Source organism: Drosophila sechellia, chromosome 2R (assembly GCF_004382195.2).
Source record: "Drosophila sechellia strain sech25 chromosome 2R, ASM438219v1, whole genome shotgun sequence".
Taxonomy (NCBI): Eukaryota; Metazoa; Arthropoda; class Insecta; order Diptera; family Drosophilidae; genus Drosophila; species Drosophila sechellia.
Genome location: NC_045950.1, coordinates 12,612,986 through 12,630,176, shown reverse-complemented (window position 1 = coordinate 12,630,176; position 17,191 = coordinate 12,612,986). Strand labels below are relative to the sequence as shown.

Sequence of the window (17,191 nt, the reverse complement as noted above, 5' to 3'; positions counted from 1 at the left end):
CCAATGTCATTTTAATTCAGAGAAGTGTTAAATCAATTACCAGTTGAGTTGAATGCATTTATCTTGGAAAGATTTAATTGAATATGCCCACTTACACTGGCACTCAGCCTGATTTACGATCCATAGAAATAGTTTCAGTAATAAGCACTGAAAGAGGTTATTATTACAGCAGGCATCCATCGCCAATTGATTTACGCACTTTGCCATTAAATAGCATTTTGGGCTTCCCGCCACTCCAGAGCAAAGCTTATAAATTAATTAAAAAATCAGTATAAATACATAAATCAATTACCCGCCTCAATGAGACGCGCAGCACTCTTTGGCGCTGCGAAAATTACTTGGCAGCTGCAATGACAAGAGGTCCTGAAAGGCGGACGGCAGGGCACAAAGACGAAGAAGGATGAGAAGGACCGCAGCGATAAAAACGGCAACATGGCGTTCAAAGTGCACAAAATGGCGGTAATTCGCGCTTTGGTCCTGTGCTTCAATGACTCAATTTACAGTGAAAATATATTCGAACTATGAAAAATAGCTTTTAGGATTACAACATATATTACGATGAGCTTCAATTGACTTTAGATCAAGGGATCATTCGCTCTTCAGGCATTTCATGAAGTTTATTTTTTTCCAATAATATTTATATATTTTTCACAACTTAATCATAATTTTTCCTCAGTGTAGCTGCCTACACAGGGCCAAGCAGTGCAAGCATAACCACAACAAGAGCGCGAAAAAAGGACCGAGCAAAAAATGGAAAAAGGCAAACAAGAACGCTGCTAATAAGAGCGCGGGCGGTGGATAGCCAAAGGGGGAGGGGGTGAGGGGGCGGCCAAGTTGGGCGGATGCTGGCGCTGCACTTGCCGAAGAAAATTTATTGTTCAGCTTAATTTCCTCCTTGCACTTGCACTTCCAACCGACTAAACTTTGTGCTCTTCTCGGTAGGAAACGCGTGAATTGTTCATAAAATGCGTTGCAAGGACGACTTACCCCAACCCCTTCCATTTTCACCACCCCCTCGACCAGCGCGGCGGTATGTCATTAATGATTTCCTTTCATGTGGCCAATGCAATTACGTTCTATTCCCCATCGCACCGATGAATTGATGGCAAGTCGGGGAGTTTGCCAAAGTTAGCATAAAGTTCCTCTTATTGTCCGGGATTCCCTCATTATCTAACTTCATCGTAAGTTTGCCCAGGAATTATGATGCCGCAATCCGAGGGACATATGGACGTTTGCCTAACTATGACAATTTGATTAAATATTGCTAATCAAATAATGTAAGCAAAAGGCAGCGCACAGTCCACTCGGTCTAAGTGTATAAAAACTCTGACAAATAGACGTTCACTTTGCAACATTTTATAGCACCGAAGTTCGTCGTCCACTGACCGCAGGAAAAGTGGAGATGGAAAGTAAACTTTTCCGTTGGACCATCAAATTATGAAGTACCATATGCCCCGAGATGTACGAACATCTAGTACCAGCTGGGCGAGTGGGCGTGGCAGGCTGTGAGCGATCCTTTTGGCCATCGCACTCGTAGACCAACCTAAGTGTCTGACTATTTGCCACATTCGTGATAACTGAAAGTGTGAGATAACAGAGACACTTTGAGTACACAGAGTATGTTTTGAGTATCTAGATGCGTGGGAAAACCTTAATAACTGGAGGTATTTTCCAGTTAAAGGTAATCTAGTGTTGGTTATGGGTAATTTAAGTAGATATATAGATGTTATAGAGCAAGTTTCTTATATCGCTTTTAGCTCGAAATAGATAAGCCAAGTTGGGTATATCTTACACTTGCATTTGACTAATTTCCAGTTTACTGATATCTGACACCATCTTCTTAACAAACCGACTAAAGGCTTAATGGCATTCCACAAATCAGCTTGGGGCCAAATCCGAGAGCCTGAAGGGCAAACATGGGAGTCCTCTGGATTTGGGCCTCCGCTTCTAGTGGCTCCTACCAACTTTTCAATTACTGCTGGCCGTCGAAAGTAATGGCTGAAACTGAAACAGGGGCGAGCAACAACAACTGCCAGCTGGCAAATGGCACATTTTGTGCTTAATTTCATTTCCGTTTAGGTGCCGCTCCAAATGCCATTCGTTTTGCACGGGCAAGGGAGAGAGCAGAACAGAGCGATGGCGAAAGACAGAGACAGGAAACGCGGTCCATGCTGCGCAACAATGAAGCGCTTGGGTAACGCTAAATTTCATTTTAAAAGCATTTTCATTTACATTTTGTCCTTTTGATTTTGCCATTGAAATTTCGAAGCGAAAAACTTTTCCGCCGGCAAATTTTATTGTTTCGCCATTATTACAGGTGCGAGTGTGTCTGTGTGTGTCTGTGTGTGCGGGCCCCCCAAAAAACACTTTTATGACCCCAACGGTAAGGCAATCCGCGCAGGATACTCCGTCTCGGCTCCTGATGGACTTCCTAATCCGTTTGTGCTTTTAGTGGCGGCCAAATTTTAACGACGCATCTTCGGAATTTGTTTAAGAAATCTATAAGAGCGCAGCACATTTTCTTATTGCTTTTGGGGCTCCCCTTTACAGCCATTCGAGTGCACCGAAAAAAAATTAGTTATCTTTGCTACATAGAATTGTACACAGGTGTAAGCTTTCTGGGATGGGAATTCCAGTTTGTTGGTGTCTCAAGTAATGTTTTTAAGCAAGAAGACCTTGGCTCATCGCGATATATGCGTAAATCAAATCAAAAAATTTATAGCATACTTTTTGGGGCTTTTATATGAAGTCCTATATCTCTTATATCACGCATCTATTTACAAGGCATTTTAAGTAAGTATATATAACTGGTATGGAATAAGGATAAGAGAAAGAGATTTAAAATATAGGTTTTGGTAAAACTTTTCTTTCTCTGAATATTTCATTTTTGTTGATTGTGCTTATTGAAATGAATTCTTTTCAAGTTTTCTGAAATACACCTTGATATACATATTTTTTCTCAGTGCCAGTGATTTTTCACATTGTCTACTTTTGGCTGCAGCCATTGTTTGTGCTTCGTTTTGCCAGTTTGTTGGTGTTTCTTTTTGGTTTTTATGCGCGACGCTGGTTGAACGCTTCGCTGCTTTGATTTGCCTTGCTTAGCCGACTAATACTCCCCTGGCCGCCGGGAACGGGATCCCCTGACCTTTATCTTGGCCATTGCAGGACACTCCAGCCGGAGTCCTTGGCCGGGACAGAAGGCAAACTTAAACTGAAGCAGAAACAGAAACAGGAGCAGCACTCGTGCGCACTTCGTGCTACAAAGCAACAAATCGAGTTTGCGAATAAATGAAATTACTTTTCGGTCTAATGACCATCATCTGCTGATTTTATTAGATTTGTTTCCTTTTGGCCCTGTGTTTGTTTACGGCTTCTGCTGCCGTTTCTCCAGCATTTTCCCGCCACGGTTGCAGCATCGAACTGTTTGGCAAACTTTAAATGACTTTTGTGCCCAATCGCTGTGAGCAAAGTGTGTGATAAGAGACGTGTTACCTTCGAATGGTAGCTATGCCCCATAAATTTGTATAGGCATAAGTCATAAGAAAACTGACCCCATCATCTCGGGGTGGCTCAATGTAAGGTTTTGGAAATTTTACTCTTGATGTTGCACAGAAGTAAAATCTTAACTTAAAATCCAACATTTGGCAAACACATAGGAAAAATTGAAGAAAAACATTTGAAATATGTTACTACTACGTAAATATTACCCATTTAATGTTTATTATAATTAAAATATTTATCTTTCTATTTAACATTATTGGGATATAAACCTCCAACAAATCTCTCAAATATATTTTTATTAAATTTTTTTGTAGTATTAGTAAGTATGGTCTTCAATTTGTTCCGAGTGTTCAATTAGAATACGGCATATTTGCGTGAGTTTCGGCAACACACTTTCCCCACCCTGTCACCTGTTGTTGTTGATGATTTTCCTGCTGTGCTGGGCCTCGGTTTTCCCCACTTTTATTTTGCCTTAGCTTCCCCCAAAACAGACATTTCATTTTTATGAAACATCTTATTTTTCTAATTTGCAACAGCAGGTGTCGCCATTTTCTGCAATTTTGTGTTTATATGAGAAAAGTGCTGCTGCTTTTCCAGGTTTTCCGCCCCAGCCACGCCTCCCCGGTTCAGCGGGCGTAAATTCAGTTTACTGTAAAATTTAATAGAAAGCGAATTTTACCCCACAACAGCTGCGTATGTGTGAGTTTCGTGGGGCGGGGCCAATGGTGCGTATGTGTGTGCGTGTGCAAATTGGGGTCCTTTGTTTATAGTGTTTCACATGTTTGCATATAAAGTGAGAATTCCTGCAAAGCATGCTGTAAAAATACGTTTAATAAGCTACAAGACGGCTTGTATTATCCCACTCGCATTATGTTTTCGAGTTCCGGGTGTTTAAGGGGTATAGGACTATGTGGTACAGCGACTTTTCACCGACCTGACGTCTTTATTAATTCATAAAACGACAAACGCCAGGTGCCGTTGACGATATGTCTGAACTGGGGATTTCTTTTTTATGTTCTTCAAAGTCAGGCGGTGAAATTTGAAAATTTCTGTACCCAAATTACCAATAAAAACAATAGCAGTGCAGGAATACGCACACACACAAACAAACGGACAGCAATACAGACAAAGCCAAATGCATGTATGTATGTGTATGCAGGGGGTAAGGTCCCTCCACCTAGGATAATTCGTTATCTCTGGGGCGTATCAAAATCACGCTTGATTAACTTTTTCGAGCCATTTAACAAATAAGCAATAAAATCCGTGCATTTCCTTAGTCCGTGTCCAAGTCCTGGCCCCGCCCACTTAACCCCCAGCCGCCCACGGGGGCAGCCTTTTCTGTGTTGTCTTGAGCAAATTGCCATTCTGTGTTCAAATGAGACGTTTATGTTTTTTAATTTTTTTTTTATTCTGCTCCCGATAATGGCCAATGTCAATGGGTTCAGCTGAGGGCAATCTGGCCATCTGGGACTTGGAGGTGGATGCCTCCGAATGGCTTTTGTTTTCATGAGGGGAGTTGCGAAATCAAATGGCCTCTGATTAGCTTAAAACAAATACTTTTGGCATGTTAATTGCAGGCAAATTGAATGCATTTTATAACGCGAAGCGAAGGGTGAAAGTAATTAAGGGTCAAAGAACCACTTGATTTTATTAATTTATATATTAGTTTGCATTTCAAATGCAATTCATAAATACACATGTAAGCTTTTTGTTCAAAACCATTTGAAATTAGGTTAATAAATTGAAAATTCAATAACTCAAATTAATGCATACAATAATTTCATAATAATTTATCTGCTTAATGTTTTGAGTATCCACAGATTTTATAAAATATTTGCCCACCTAACTGAACACGGAATTTAATCGCGTTTCGTTATTACATTTGCTGCACACAATCAGCACTTCAAATACAAACAAATACAAGGCGAGGCATAAATAAACAAGCAGAGGAAATTGCAAATCCCCAAATTAGCATTAGCTAATCAATGGCAAGAAGAAGGGCCAAGCAGCTGGTGGCAGGTGGGTGGGTGGCTGGGTTCTCAAATCCTTGGGCAAATAGGACATTGTGCGCAGCTGTATGCGTTAAGTGCAGTGCTAAGGGTCTGAACCGAGGCCCCAGGGACACTGTATGTGTGTGTGTGTGTGTGTGTAATATATAATCCAGAAGTATGCCATTTCGCATTCGAGAGGGCAAAATTAAATTTGACTGGCCAAACGCCCGCAAACAATCCGAGTCAAAGGCACACACACACATAAAACAGCATCGTTTAGCCAACATTTGCCAACTGCAGTTACATGGCTTGCAGTCAAATGCTCATGTTCACCTGGTCCTTGGCAGGACGAAATGGACGCAGTTGAGCATCTAAGCCTGGCAGGGACCAATTAAATATTGAGAGAGACATTTGCCATTTCGTGCTCCGTTTACAATTAGCCATAAGATTTTGCCGGATAAATGCTGGCACGTAAGTAAGTGCGTCCTTCATTCGTACGAGTATGAATAAGTATATGTGGACAATCAAGTCAACCCCATAATGCCATTTGCCGAATTCCATTGATTGGCATCCCACCCCCCCTTCCCCAACACAATCCCACCGCACACCTCAGACTTCAAAGGCAATTTTCCCGTCACTCCAGCCAAAAGGTAAATATTTTATAGTCAACATAATCACATCGCACATCAAAGCCAGGAAAATCCGCAATGCTGCGATCAATCGAGTTGGAAAATCAGGCCATATTTATACGATTGAAAATCAAATTTTGATTCGACAGGTTGGTTCCAAAGGTGGTGGCTCAAAACCGAGGTGAAATTTCCATATTTTGCTTGATTGAATACTTTTAATCGGCAAATATATAACAATTTTGCTTAAATTTGTTACTATGTATAATAGCTAATTTTCCAAAAACATCAATACAATTTGGTTCCAACTTGAAATTCTCATAATTTATACAATTTATTGCCAACGATATTAAAGTGCACCTTTACGAGGATGGCTTCTCCAGACCAGGATGTTTTTCTGTGCAAACACTGTACCAAAGAATCAAATATCGAATACATGGGCCAACATGGAGGCCCACAAGAAAGGTATCTACATGGCATGGACTCTACTAGCCGGAGCAGGCCATCTGGTACATGAACTGGATAACAGTGCGCGTCGGGCGTCCGGTCATCGAGCCCTTGAGGAGGTAGGGCCTGGGGTTGATTGTGGTGGTCATGCCGGTGCCGCGGATGTCCAGATGGGCCCATTCCGCGCACGGAACCAGGGTGTGAAGGATGGCAGCCGCCAGGCAGGAACTGGCAGGACCTCGGCCGGTGTTGCAGAGATCATAGGTGATGTTCTTGTTCACAATCTGCTTGTAGTACTTGAACAGGGGGAAACGCCAGACGCGATCGCCAGTCAGACCACCGGACTTGCGGAAGTTTTGCCACACAGATTTCGAGGTGGTCCACAAGCCACTGGCACCGCCGCCAAGGCCATAGTTAACACCCATGGCCACGGTTCCGATATCGATGACCAGTTTGGGCTTGTAGGTGGCCTGGGCGTAGAGCAGCGGATCGGCCAGCTGCACCACCGGTGCCTTGTCCACATTCTTGATGCCCATTGTGGTGCCATTCAGCAGGGTCACCACATCGCCGCACTTGACGGCCATTCCAGAGGGCATGTGCTCGCAGAGCGGCATCACGGCCGTGATGTTCATCGGGAGCGATAGGGCGGCGGCGGCACGGAGAACACCCACACAAACAGCAGCTCCGGCCATGGCGCCGCGGTACTGGTCCATACCCGTCTTGGGCTTCAGGCACAAGCCACCACTGTGGAAGGTCAGACCCTGGCCGAGCAGCAGAACGGGACGATCCTCGGGCGTGGTGCCGCAGTAGCTGCACTCCAGCAGGAGGGGCGGCTCACACGATCCCTTGGCGATCATCAGGAAGGAGTTGAGGTTCATGTCCTCGATCCAGTCCATGGAGCGCACCTCCACGGAAACGCCGCACGGGCACAAGGCATCCACGGCGGCCTGTGCGAATATCGAGGGCGTCATCATGTTGGCAGGCGTGTCGGACAAACGTCTGGCCAGATTCTGGGATTCCGCCTTGAACAGACCACGCACCCAGGCATCCCGATCGCCCTTGCCGTACATATCGAGCTTGGGGGTCTGAATGCGGTTCTTCTTCCTCTTGTTGGCATTGTAACGCCATACGGCCAGCGCGGCTCCCTCGGCCGCCTGCTCCGGATAGTCCATGGCATCCACGTGCACCTCATACATGCCCTGGAGCTGCAGGGCTCGGGCTCCAGTGCCCGCTGCCACTCGCACATTCTCCATGCCCTCGTCCAGTTCCTCGTTTTCATTGTAGGCTGCTCCCTGTTTGCCAACTCCGACAACGGCTACCGCCTGGTATTCACCCTCGAAGCCACTGAAGAGCAGACCCTTTCCGGGTGTTCCGTCCATTCCACGTTCACGGATCAGGGTCAACAACTTGCCACCCAGAGCATCATCCAAGGACACTGCATTTGCGGTGGTCTTTGGTGGCTTGTCGCCATCCTTGGAGTAAACACCAACCACAACGCCCTTGGGACTCTTGCAGGATGTCGCATAGCGGCGATATGACGGTATCACAGATTGTCCAGAACGATTTTGGGGCACCAAACGCAGGCCAGCGCGCACCAAGGACACATTCTTGTACGAAGGCATTCTTCAATATCAATATCAAATTGAGAATTACAATGAACACGAATAGCAAATTTTGTTCAACTAACAATGTTTCTATAATATTAATTAGTTGGTCACCGAGCCACGTAACTCTAAAATTTGGTCACGCGTATTTTTCCACAATTTTTTTTGTTAACACTGAGAATTTTGTTTCGTATTTCTATTGCCAGCTGATCTGTGACCCGTACGAAATGCTAAAGTAAACTGAACTTTTCCTGGCACCGAGCTAGTGACTCGAATTGACAGCCTGTCAGTCGGATTTCATGGATTACCTAGATCGTTCTTTTTTTGGGTATTCGTACAAAAGAGAGATTTGCGAACGAGCAGGCTTTGAAAATTTTCAAAGTCCGGTACCACAAAAATATTTACATTGAATTAAAATAAAAGTTGTTCCAATTTCTTAAGTATTAGTTGTATTTATTATGAAGGGTTTGGGCACATAAGTATAATAGTTCAACTCAGAGTTTAAGTTGGAAAATATAATTTAGTTTTTAAGTAGCCTTACAATGGCTCAACCGAAGCCCACTAATATGCATTAATTTCATTTAAACAACAGACCAAAAGCTGCGAGCTTGAGCCTCGCAAGGAATCCTGTCAACGTCAGACCCACCCGGCCCAGCATTCTGGCCAGGATTATAGCGCCCTCAACGCTATTTAAATGATAATGACAAAAGTGGAGAGTGCAAAGGAAAAAATCATATGAATTTCAATTAAGTAGTCAACAAGCGGGTCCAGTGCGGAAGCTGGGCCCCTGATGCTACGGCCAAGTGCACAGCGATAATAATAACGGCGAGTGGAAATAATTAATTTTCCAAACCAGTGAGTCAACGCTAATTAAGCTTAATTTTTGGTGCCGCATAACTAATTAAGGTGCGAACAGTTGGCGCGCCAGCAGGCGCATTTTACAACCAAGAATTATTATGCAAAAATGTTGCACTTTAATTCTATTTGTCTGCGGGCGGGCCATCTATAATTGGAAAGTATGCTCACGCTTATCTCTCGACTATTTGAATATGGAATTCAATTTAATGTTGCCCCGGTGTCGCAGAAGTATGCAAATCTTTTCCCAGCCACTCACACACACACTCAGCTCAAATGTTTGCCTTTTGGCTTTGAGCAAGGTGAACCGAAGGGTCGGCAAACACACAGCCCGAAAACCAAATTGGAAATTTGGTTATTTCTCGCCTTTGCGCTTGACCTGACCGAAAGGCCGAAGTCCCGGGCATGACAAACTTTGTCTCCAACAACCTGGCTAACAACACACAGATACTCCCTCACACACACAGACGGGGTGGCTAACTTTGGCCGATGTCCGGCTGGGTTTCCTCGTTATAAAATATTTGTCCAAGTTGAATATTTCAAAGTATTTGATTTAAAATTAACATTTGTCTTTGCGCACTCGGTTGGAATTATGCAATGTGTTCAGAGATAAGCTGAGAGATGCAATGAAATTGAAATTATTATTTGGACAGATCTTCCTCACACCTTTGATACACATTCTATTATTGCCAAGTGCTTGCAGGCCTGTATCCCATGTCCTTGCATAAGGATACTCAAACCAATAATAACATTTGAAGCTATTGAATAATAACTGCATGAAAGAAGTAACACAAACATTTCTTTTTAATTTTAGATATTTTTTATTAAAATGGTTTTTGTCTCATTTTATTATAACTAAACGCTTAAGAACTAAAGATTTTTGCAAATTACCTTAAGTAAATTTAGTGTGAAGAGAGTGCAAGTCACTAAAAATCATAATCGAAATACTCATTTTCTTCGAAATTCGTTTTTTGTGGGCAAGATGGGAATGGGTTTTACAATATAAACTGGCATTTGAAGTACACATTACATATAAGATATAACTGAACACTGTTAGATATCGTGTAGTATATAAGCTATGGACCGATTCGAGTTATTTATGTAGATGCACGTTAGGCGAGTATTGCTTGTGATTGAGGTTTATCTAAGGATCGCTCCTGTAACTTTTAGAATTAGATTCAATTTGGGGCTGATTCATATATCCGTATGGTGTGCATGCATGTGTGTACAATCTTTGTAATTGCGTCGCTATAGTACATTTAAACCGAGTTAATCGCGATTATGTAGTTAGGCTGTTAATAAATTTATCAAAACTTAACATCACATTGCTTCTTCGATTACATTTAGTTTGCCATATTTATATGTAAGCCTTGAAAGTTCAAAGTTTGGATATATGTATATATACTCGTACGTTGTTATGCTGAAACTGATCAAAGTCTAGATTCAAATAACGATATGAATGTGCGATTCTGCGGCAGTTGTTTAAGTATCTCCATTGTTCAATTATCGTAACTAACTATGGGTTGTGGCTTTTGTTATCGTATTTTATGTGAATCGATTTAAGTGGGTGAATTGCACCGTATGGGAGGAGCTGTGTCATGCGATAATACCCTAACGTCTAAGTCTAAGTCAATGGATGCATTGTAAATGCCTCGGTAAATGCATAATCCTTTAGGAAGAGTTTTCTGTTCATTGCTGAAGAAAGTATGTCTATGATGATGTCGCTGATAATAATGATTATAATGAGTTCTTCTCGTCCGATCTTTTATCCTCTTCGCTTTCGATTAACTAAAACTAATTGGACGACGATGACGGCATTTTTAGGGCGATACTCTCTTCGTGATATCAGACATTGGGCTTGCGGAAAATCTCATTCGGATGCTGATTGCTGCTGAAGTTTTGCCGTGTCGAGCATTGCTGGAAACGAATAATAAAAAAAAATGAACATAAGGCACACACACTTAGTAAATATGATTGCAAAGGTACATATACACAGCCGAAAATGATTGCATTTTAATTACATTTCCATTGCATCTCCCACCCGGGTGGGCAATTACCTTGCATTTGGGTCACACCACAGGTGGGGTGCTTGGATAATGACAACTTAACTACCTTACACCGCTTTTATTATTATTTTCCCTTTGATTTGACGCTGCGGTGTCAGCCTGGACAGCCGCCCAGCTCGAAGGCTATTAAAATAATTGCCATTCAAATCGTTTATTGTGGTGTGTGTCTGCCCTCGGGCCCACCGGAACCACCAAGCACGACCATTCCACCAAGCTCATTTTACCACAAATCCACCCCCAAGGGCGTTGGTCCTCATTATCACTTACCGCTTGCTTCTTTTCCCAGGACTTCATTGCTGTTTTGTACTTCTCGAACTCGTGGCACCAGTCCGAGTAGATTTTCTGATAGTCATTACTCTTGTTCGGCGGAGTGCATCTGTTCCAAAAATAGAACACAATGTTTGTTAGATATCATTATCTAAATGTAATTGAGTATGGGTTCACACTATGCTAATCGATAAGGCAAAATGTGTTAAACTTGTATTTCTTGCTAGAAAATGCCGCAAAGCCTTCGAGTAATATATTGTGGTGCTTGTGAGTTAGGCTTTTCATATCGACAGAGTGTATTGGCTTACCTGTGGGCATCCACCGTAATGTTGTAGCTGCACAAAAGCGAGCCGCCCAAATGGCAATCGTACCGACCACCATCGGCTTCGTTCACGGAAACCACAACCAGGCCACGTTCGGTGGTCTCAATGTATTTGGTCGGCGAGTAACGTATCTCGTAGCTACGAAAGAAATCCATGCGATTGGTTGTCGGTGAATCAAAGCAAATAATATATTCCACTCACCGTCCCTTGTCCTTGGAATGATGATACCAGGTCACTTGCTCATTCTTCAGCACTTCGGGGATTTTGACGAAACAGCCCAGATGAACACTCTGGCCATAGGTCACCACAATCTTCTTTTTCAGCACACTCGAATCGCAAATGTCACTCGTTTCATTGGCCACATCCTGCAGAACGAAAAGTGAAATTAATCAATTTGTTTCAGCTTTGAATTTGAGTCAATTGAAATAATAAGGAGATGGGTTTGTGGCAATTCGTTTCATAGTTGGTATTAGGATGATAAGGAAGCCACTCGCTTCATGAATTTAGTATATATGCTACTGGCTTTAAATCACCCACCTGCAGTAAATCCAACTCGTATGGTCGGCACGTATTGGCCTCCTTATCCCAGCCGCAGTAGGGATCACGGACGCAGCGGAAGCAGTTGTCGTAACGGCGATTGCACATGGCCAGGTCGATTTGCTTGATGCGATGATCGGTGCCAATGTAGAGGCTCTTACGTGTCTGGCTGATTTCCATCACTTGAATGGCCTCGTTCGGAGCCACCTCGAAGATATCCAGCAGCTTGGACAGCGACTCACCGTTGCGGTAGTACTGCACGATTTTGTAAATGCGACCCAGATTGGTGCCCACATAGTACACAATATATTCCTGATTGAGGATGTCAATGCGGATTCTGAAATAAGGATGTTTTAATAATTATATGAGTACATAGAATTAACTTTATACTTTTAAAAAGTATTACGTGATTTTAAAGGCATTCTTGTAATGAGCTTACATGAGCTTGATTCAAATTGGCTAATAATTCACCAAATTTTTCTTATATTTTACTCGATTACATTTCTGTATAACGAACGGATTAAACTAGTAAAACAAATAGTCAAGTATCGCACCTGCAAATAGGAAATATATATTTGTTTTCAACTCACTTGTCAACGACGAGCTTGGTGAAGACCAAATCCCTTTTATAATAGACTGGATTGTTGTGCTCGTGATTTACGGCTTTGTCCATAAGTGGATGGGATCTGATGAAATTCAGTACGGTATCGGGCAGGTTTGATGTATCGTTGACACATGTACCCGGCCGTGGTTCCGGCACCCGGGAGTTAAGCACCGGCAGCCATGCGGAATTCGATGAAGATTGCTCCTTGAATTTGCCTGTGCGCGCGGGATAAAAAGTAAAAGAGCACAAAAACAATTGCTCATATGAGATGGCAGGGAATGGAAAAAAAGTTTATCAAGCTCGGAGTGCTGAGCTGCAATTTAAGACTTAAATCTACGACCAAAGGTGTCAGCTGGTTCTCCTCTAAGCTGTCAGCCGGTGGAAAATAAAAAGAGCCACCAAGTGTGTCAGGTGTGGCCATAATCCATTCAAATGGATTTTCTAATGCGATTTATGTTGCGCACGGCAACGAATCGAACGGAACCCAACTGAACTGAACTGAACTGGACTGAAATTACAAAACACTCAACACACACAGTGGGGTAGCGGTGCTATCGAATGGATAAAACAAATGTATAGATTGCAAATAAAATTTGCCAATAAGTTGCATGCGCCATTTCCATTTTCGTTTCCGTTTCCAATTTCAAGTCAGTGCCACCCAATCCACTTGGGGGACAATGGACAAGCACAGAAAATTGCATGTCAACGGGATGTGCGGATCGCCCCGAAAGGCGGTGGGCTTACCATTGAAGGCAGTCTGAATCTCGTTAATGTGGAAACTGCATACGGCAGATCCAATCAGGCCATTAGTGCTCGTCGTGAATGTGGCGAAGAATCGACTCTTATCGGAGGGCAGCTGGTAGACCGATTGGATCTCGTTGAAATAGAACGGAAATTCGCCGGAGATACTGCAGTTGAGTCTGGCCTTCAGGTAGGTGGCCCAGTTGTGGGCCAGCAGGTTCTTTCCACCCACATCCTTCTTGCACACCCGTGCGATGCGCGAATAGACAGCCTTGCCGCAGTTTATGTATTCCACGGCGGTTTCACGGAAAAAGAAGTACACATACTCCCCAATGTCGAAGGACCCGACAAAGTTTGGTTCTGTGAATTGGAAAAGAGAAAAATTAAACGTTAGTAAGCTAAGCCCATTTACTTGCATCTCTATAAAAGTATAAGAGTAAATTGCACTCAGAAGGATATATGCTTATTTCATACTTACTGTCCAACCACTTGGAGTCGTATTTCAGAGTCCTCTTGAATTTATATTCCAAACGTTTAGCCGAAGTATTATACAGATCAGTGCGGAAAATAACCGTATCCGCCTTGGTGAACTCCGCATTGGTGCCGGAGTACTGTGGAGGAGCAATATACAGCCTCAGTTAAGGTCCGAGAAAGTTTTGGTTTATGCGAGCAATTTGCTTACCAGGCCGGGCAGACCACCCGGATTGCCATTCTCCACATAAATCGCAGTTGAGTTGTCGAGGGGATCGTAGGGGCACTTGGCGATGCCCAGACCCACGCCAATCACATATTCCGAGCGCGGCAGGTGGGTTAGATTCGCCTTAAGGATGGAGAGATGGGTGAATAAGTGAAATGCTGGGCACAAAAGACTACCCTTCGAGTGTTTGACTTTAGTTTAGGTGCTTTATCTATGAACAGATGTCAAAGGCTGAATGAGCAACTGTTGATTGGCATCTAAAGTCAACTGTCGGTGGCAATCTTTTCATGGGCGACATGAATGGAAGCATATGCCATACGGCGTACGGCTTCCCAATCTGGCCAACTTACGTAAATAACATAATCCTTGGGATTGTGGGCGTTGGTGCCGCACACATAGAGCCTATCCCCCTCGTCCATTGACTGGATGACACGCACATGGTTCTTGCAGTCGAAGATCTGCAAAAACACACACATATCGATTATAGAGACGAGGATACAGGAAAAACAAAAGAACGCTGGCCGGGTTGAAAATGTTGTGGGTCGTTCTTTTCAATTTATGGTACGGCGAACGGCATCATCTGTTTTGCTCCCCAAACACAGCGAAATCGAAATAGTTTCGAGTGTGTTCCGTAATGCAGCAGCGAATTTGTGGCAGAAATGTGGACAAATTGCAATAGCACGCGTCGCTGCCGAAGCTAAATCAATTGGCAACAATGCAACGAAACGATGCAGAAATTACTGCCAGCGCACCAGTGGCACACAGGCAGCTTTATGATGACTTAAGCAGGATGCCCATGTGGCCCCCAGTTGCTCGTGTGTGTGTGCAACATGCAACATGCTGCTGCTGCTGGTGGTGGTGGAGGAGCTGCTACTGCTTCTGCTGTTCCTGCCACGAATAACTTGAAATTGATTTCGAATGAAAGGATTTGCTGTCACATTATAAACGAGTTGCAACGGAAGCGTCTGCCACATTGCCAGTCGATGGGATTTTCTTGGTTTTAAACTGCAATCGAGTTACTGAAATACCTCCACAGGGATGTGATTTATTTGAGAGTATATACATATGTAGAATACATAAAGTAGTTGCAGATGCACAAAGGAATTTGACAGGAGAAGGTAAAACAATTGTGGTTAAGATATTCGGAAAAGTTGTTATGAAATCAGTATAATAAGGGGTTTTATGAATGGAACAATTTGTGGAATTTCTCTTGGAAGTTTCGAATAAAAATATTATAATGAATTAGTGTCATATCTTTAATGACTTATTTTCTATACGTTTTGTACTCACCTGACTTTTTCCTTTGGAGACGCAGCTAACCACATCATCCCGTGTTGGCTCCAAGTTGATCACATCCCGCTGGAACGAAGAGTAAGCCCGGGATAAATTAGCTAAATATATACCAAATCAAATCGCGTGCACCTGGCAACCATTAACCATTAGGTTAAAAGCTCACGTGCCGTGGCTTCTATCAATTCAAAAACTCAATTTACTCAAAAAAGCCGAAATACAAAAATTGTATATTGCAAATGCTGAACGAGGGGGAGGATGCTGCGTCTGCCTCATGCGGCATAAACTACAACTAGCGTTCGTCCGTGGCACCTTCAGAATGCTTTCAACTAAATTTATTTATAAATCACGTAATGTTACCCGAGCACACACGAAATATTTTCACGCACCAACCTCCATTGCTCCATTGCCGTCGCAGCCACCCACCCAGCCATCTTCACCAACGTGCTCCAAACCCAACCAACCAACGACATATTCCCGCCCACTTGGGAGGCAGGCAGTCGCAGCAGAGCGTTCATATAAAACCAAAATCATGTATTATTTAGTTGAATTTGCATTTGGCGCATAAAGCAGCGGGAGCAGTGCTACGAGGAGCCGAGGCACCGGAGGAGGAACAGGTGCAGGAGTTGGGAGCAAACGAGGCACACCGGTACACTGTGAAAAAATTGAATACGTTTACGCCAGGCTACATTTTTATATATGGACATCTTTAATGCATTGTTCATATAAGAGTTAACCAATTGAAGTATTGGCGTTCAATCTCTCTATGATTAGTTTAGCTTCTTAGCTCCTCATTTTCCTCAGTGTAACTCCATGTGTATAGGCCAGAACCAAATGATGCCCACGGCGAATGTATTCGCACTTAACCGCATAAAATATATTGACGTATCCTGGCTGGCGAGCATGCTACAAGGAAATATAACCTCTTAGACTTTTACGATTTGGCCCGGAGATGCGTTTGCAGGGCTCAAAATGGAATGGTTTGGTTTGGTATGGTGTGGAATAGAGGACGGGTCCTGTGAGGAGCACACCAAGTCAGGTGTGTGGCGCTCATAAAACAAACTTTTGCAAGTCATAAATTCATAAACAGCCCAAGACCGAGCCCAAGCTTGAGACCCAAGACACGGGGTAGCACTTCCTGTAATCGAATTGCCTCGCAAATGTTGTGGCAAGTTCGCGTATGTGGCGTGTCTCCCCAAAAATTTATATCTGGGAAACGCATAAACCTGAGCCTGCAGAACCGAACCAGTTCGGGGAATACGCCAAGAACATAATGTCCGGACAAGAGAGTGCATATTAAATATGCTTTTTGGTCCTTCTTTTTTTTTTTGTCGTGCTGGAAGTTTGGCGTGGGCGAAACCTTTGGGTTAACTAAAATAAACATTCTTTTTTTTTCAGCCGCTGCGCCGTGGGAATCGAAGATTTGTGGCTGTCGACGTCGTTGTTGCCATTTGAAGTGCGCCTAAAAGGCTGCTAAGCCGGTGTATTGTGCTGACAACGTTTAGATGGCGCTTTATGGCCACAAAAGACTGCAAGAAGCTTAGCGGCCATTTGGAAACTATGGCAAACATATACACACACATACACAACAACATCCCTGCCCAGTGGCAACGTGGCGTATAATGAATTTTTAACAATATGC

At 43.3% G+C, this 17,191-nt stretch overlaps 2 protein-coding genes across 6 annotated transcripts in view; both read right to left on the bottom strand.

Annotated features, from left to right (window-relative positions):
• Nucleotides 1-6,364: 6,364 nt before the first annotated feature.
• On the bottom strand, nt 6,365-8,436 carry LOC6609458 (cytosol aminopeptidase). Its single transcript, XM_002034107.2, has one exon. The coding sequence runs from the start codon at nt 8,185-8,187 to the stop codon at nt 6,607-6,609; it is 1,581 nt and encodes a 526-aa protein (XP_002034143.1). The 5' UTR covers nt 8,188-8,436; the 3' UTR covers nt 6,365-6,606.
• Nucleotides 8,437-10,319: 1,883 nt separating this feature from the next.
• The window catches only part of LOC6609457 (semaphorin-2A), a 32,362-nt gene continuing 25,490 nt past the window's right edge, over nt 10,320-17,191 (bottom strand). For all 5 annotated transcript variants that reach the window (XM_002034106.2, XM_032715130.1, XM_032715127.1 and 2 more), the window contains exons 5-15: nt 15,550-15,618; nt 14,610-14,717; nt 14,245-14,382; nt 14,041-14,173; nt 13,566-13,922; nt 12,808-13,036; nt 12,218-12,554; nt 11,882-12,045; nt 11,666-11,818; nt 11,358-11,466; nt 10,320-10,941 (exon numbers count right to left, since the gene is read on the bottom strand). In XM_002034106.2, the coding sequence (XP_002034142.1) occupies nt 10,870-10,941; nt 11,358-11,466; nt 11,666-11,818; nt 11,882-12,045; nt 12,218-12,554; nt 12,808-13,036; nt 13,566-13,922; nt 14,041-14,173; nt 14,245-14,382; nt 14,610-14,717; nt 15,550-15,618 (1,869 nt within the window). In that variant the 3' untranslated portion in view covers nt 10,320-10,869. The remainder of the gene's footprint in view (nt 10,942-11,357; nt 11,467-11,665; nt 11,819-11,881; nt 12,046-12,217; nt 12,555-12,807; nt 13,037-13,565; nt 13,923-14,040; nt 14,174-14,244; nt 14,383-14,609; nt 14,718-15,549; nt 15,619-17,191) is intronic.

Bases quoted from the DNA above. Each gene is read 5' to 3' on its own strand.
- LOC6609458 (XM_002034107.2), bottom strand. From the start codon at position 8,187: ATGCCTTCGTACAAGAATGTGTCCTTGGTGCGCGCTGGCCTGCGTTTG.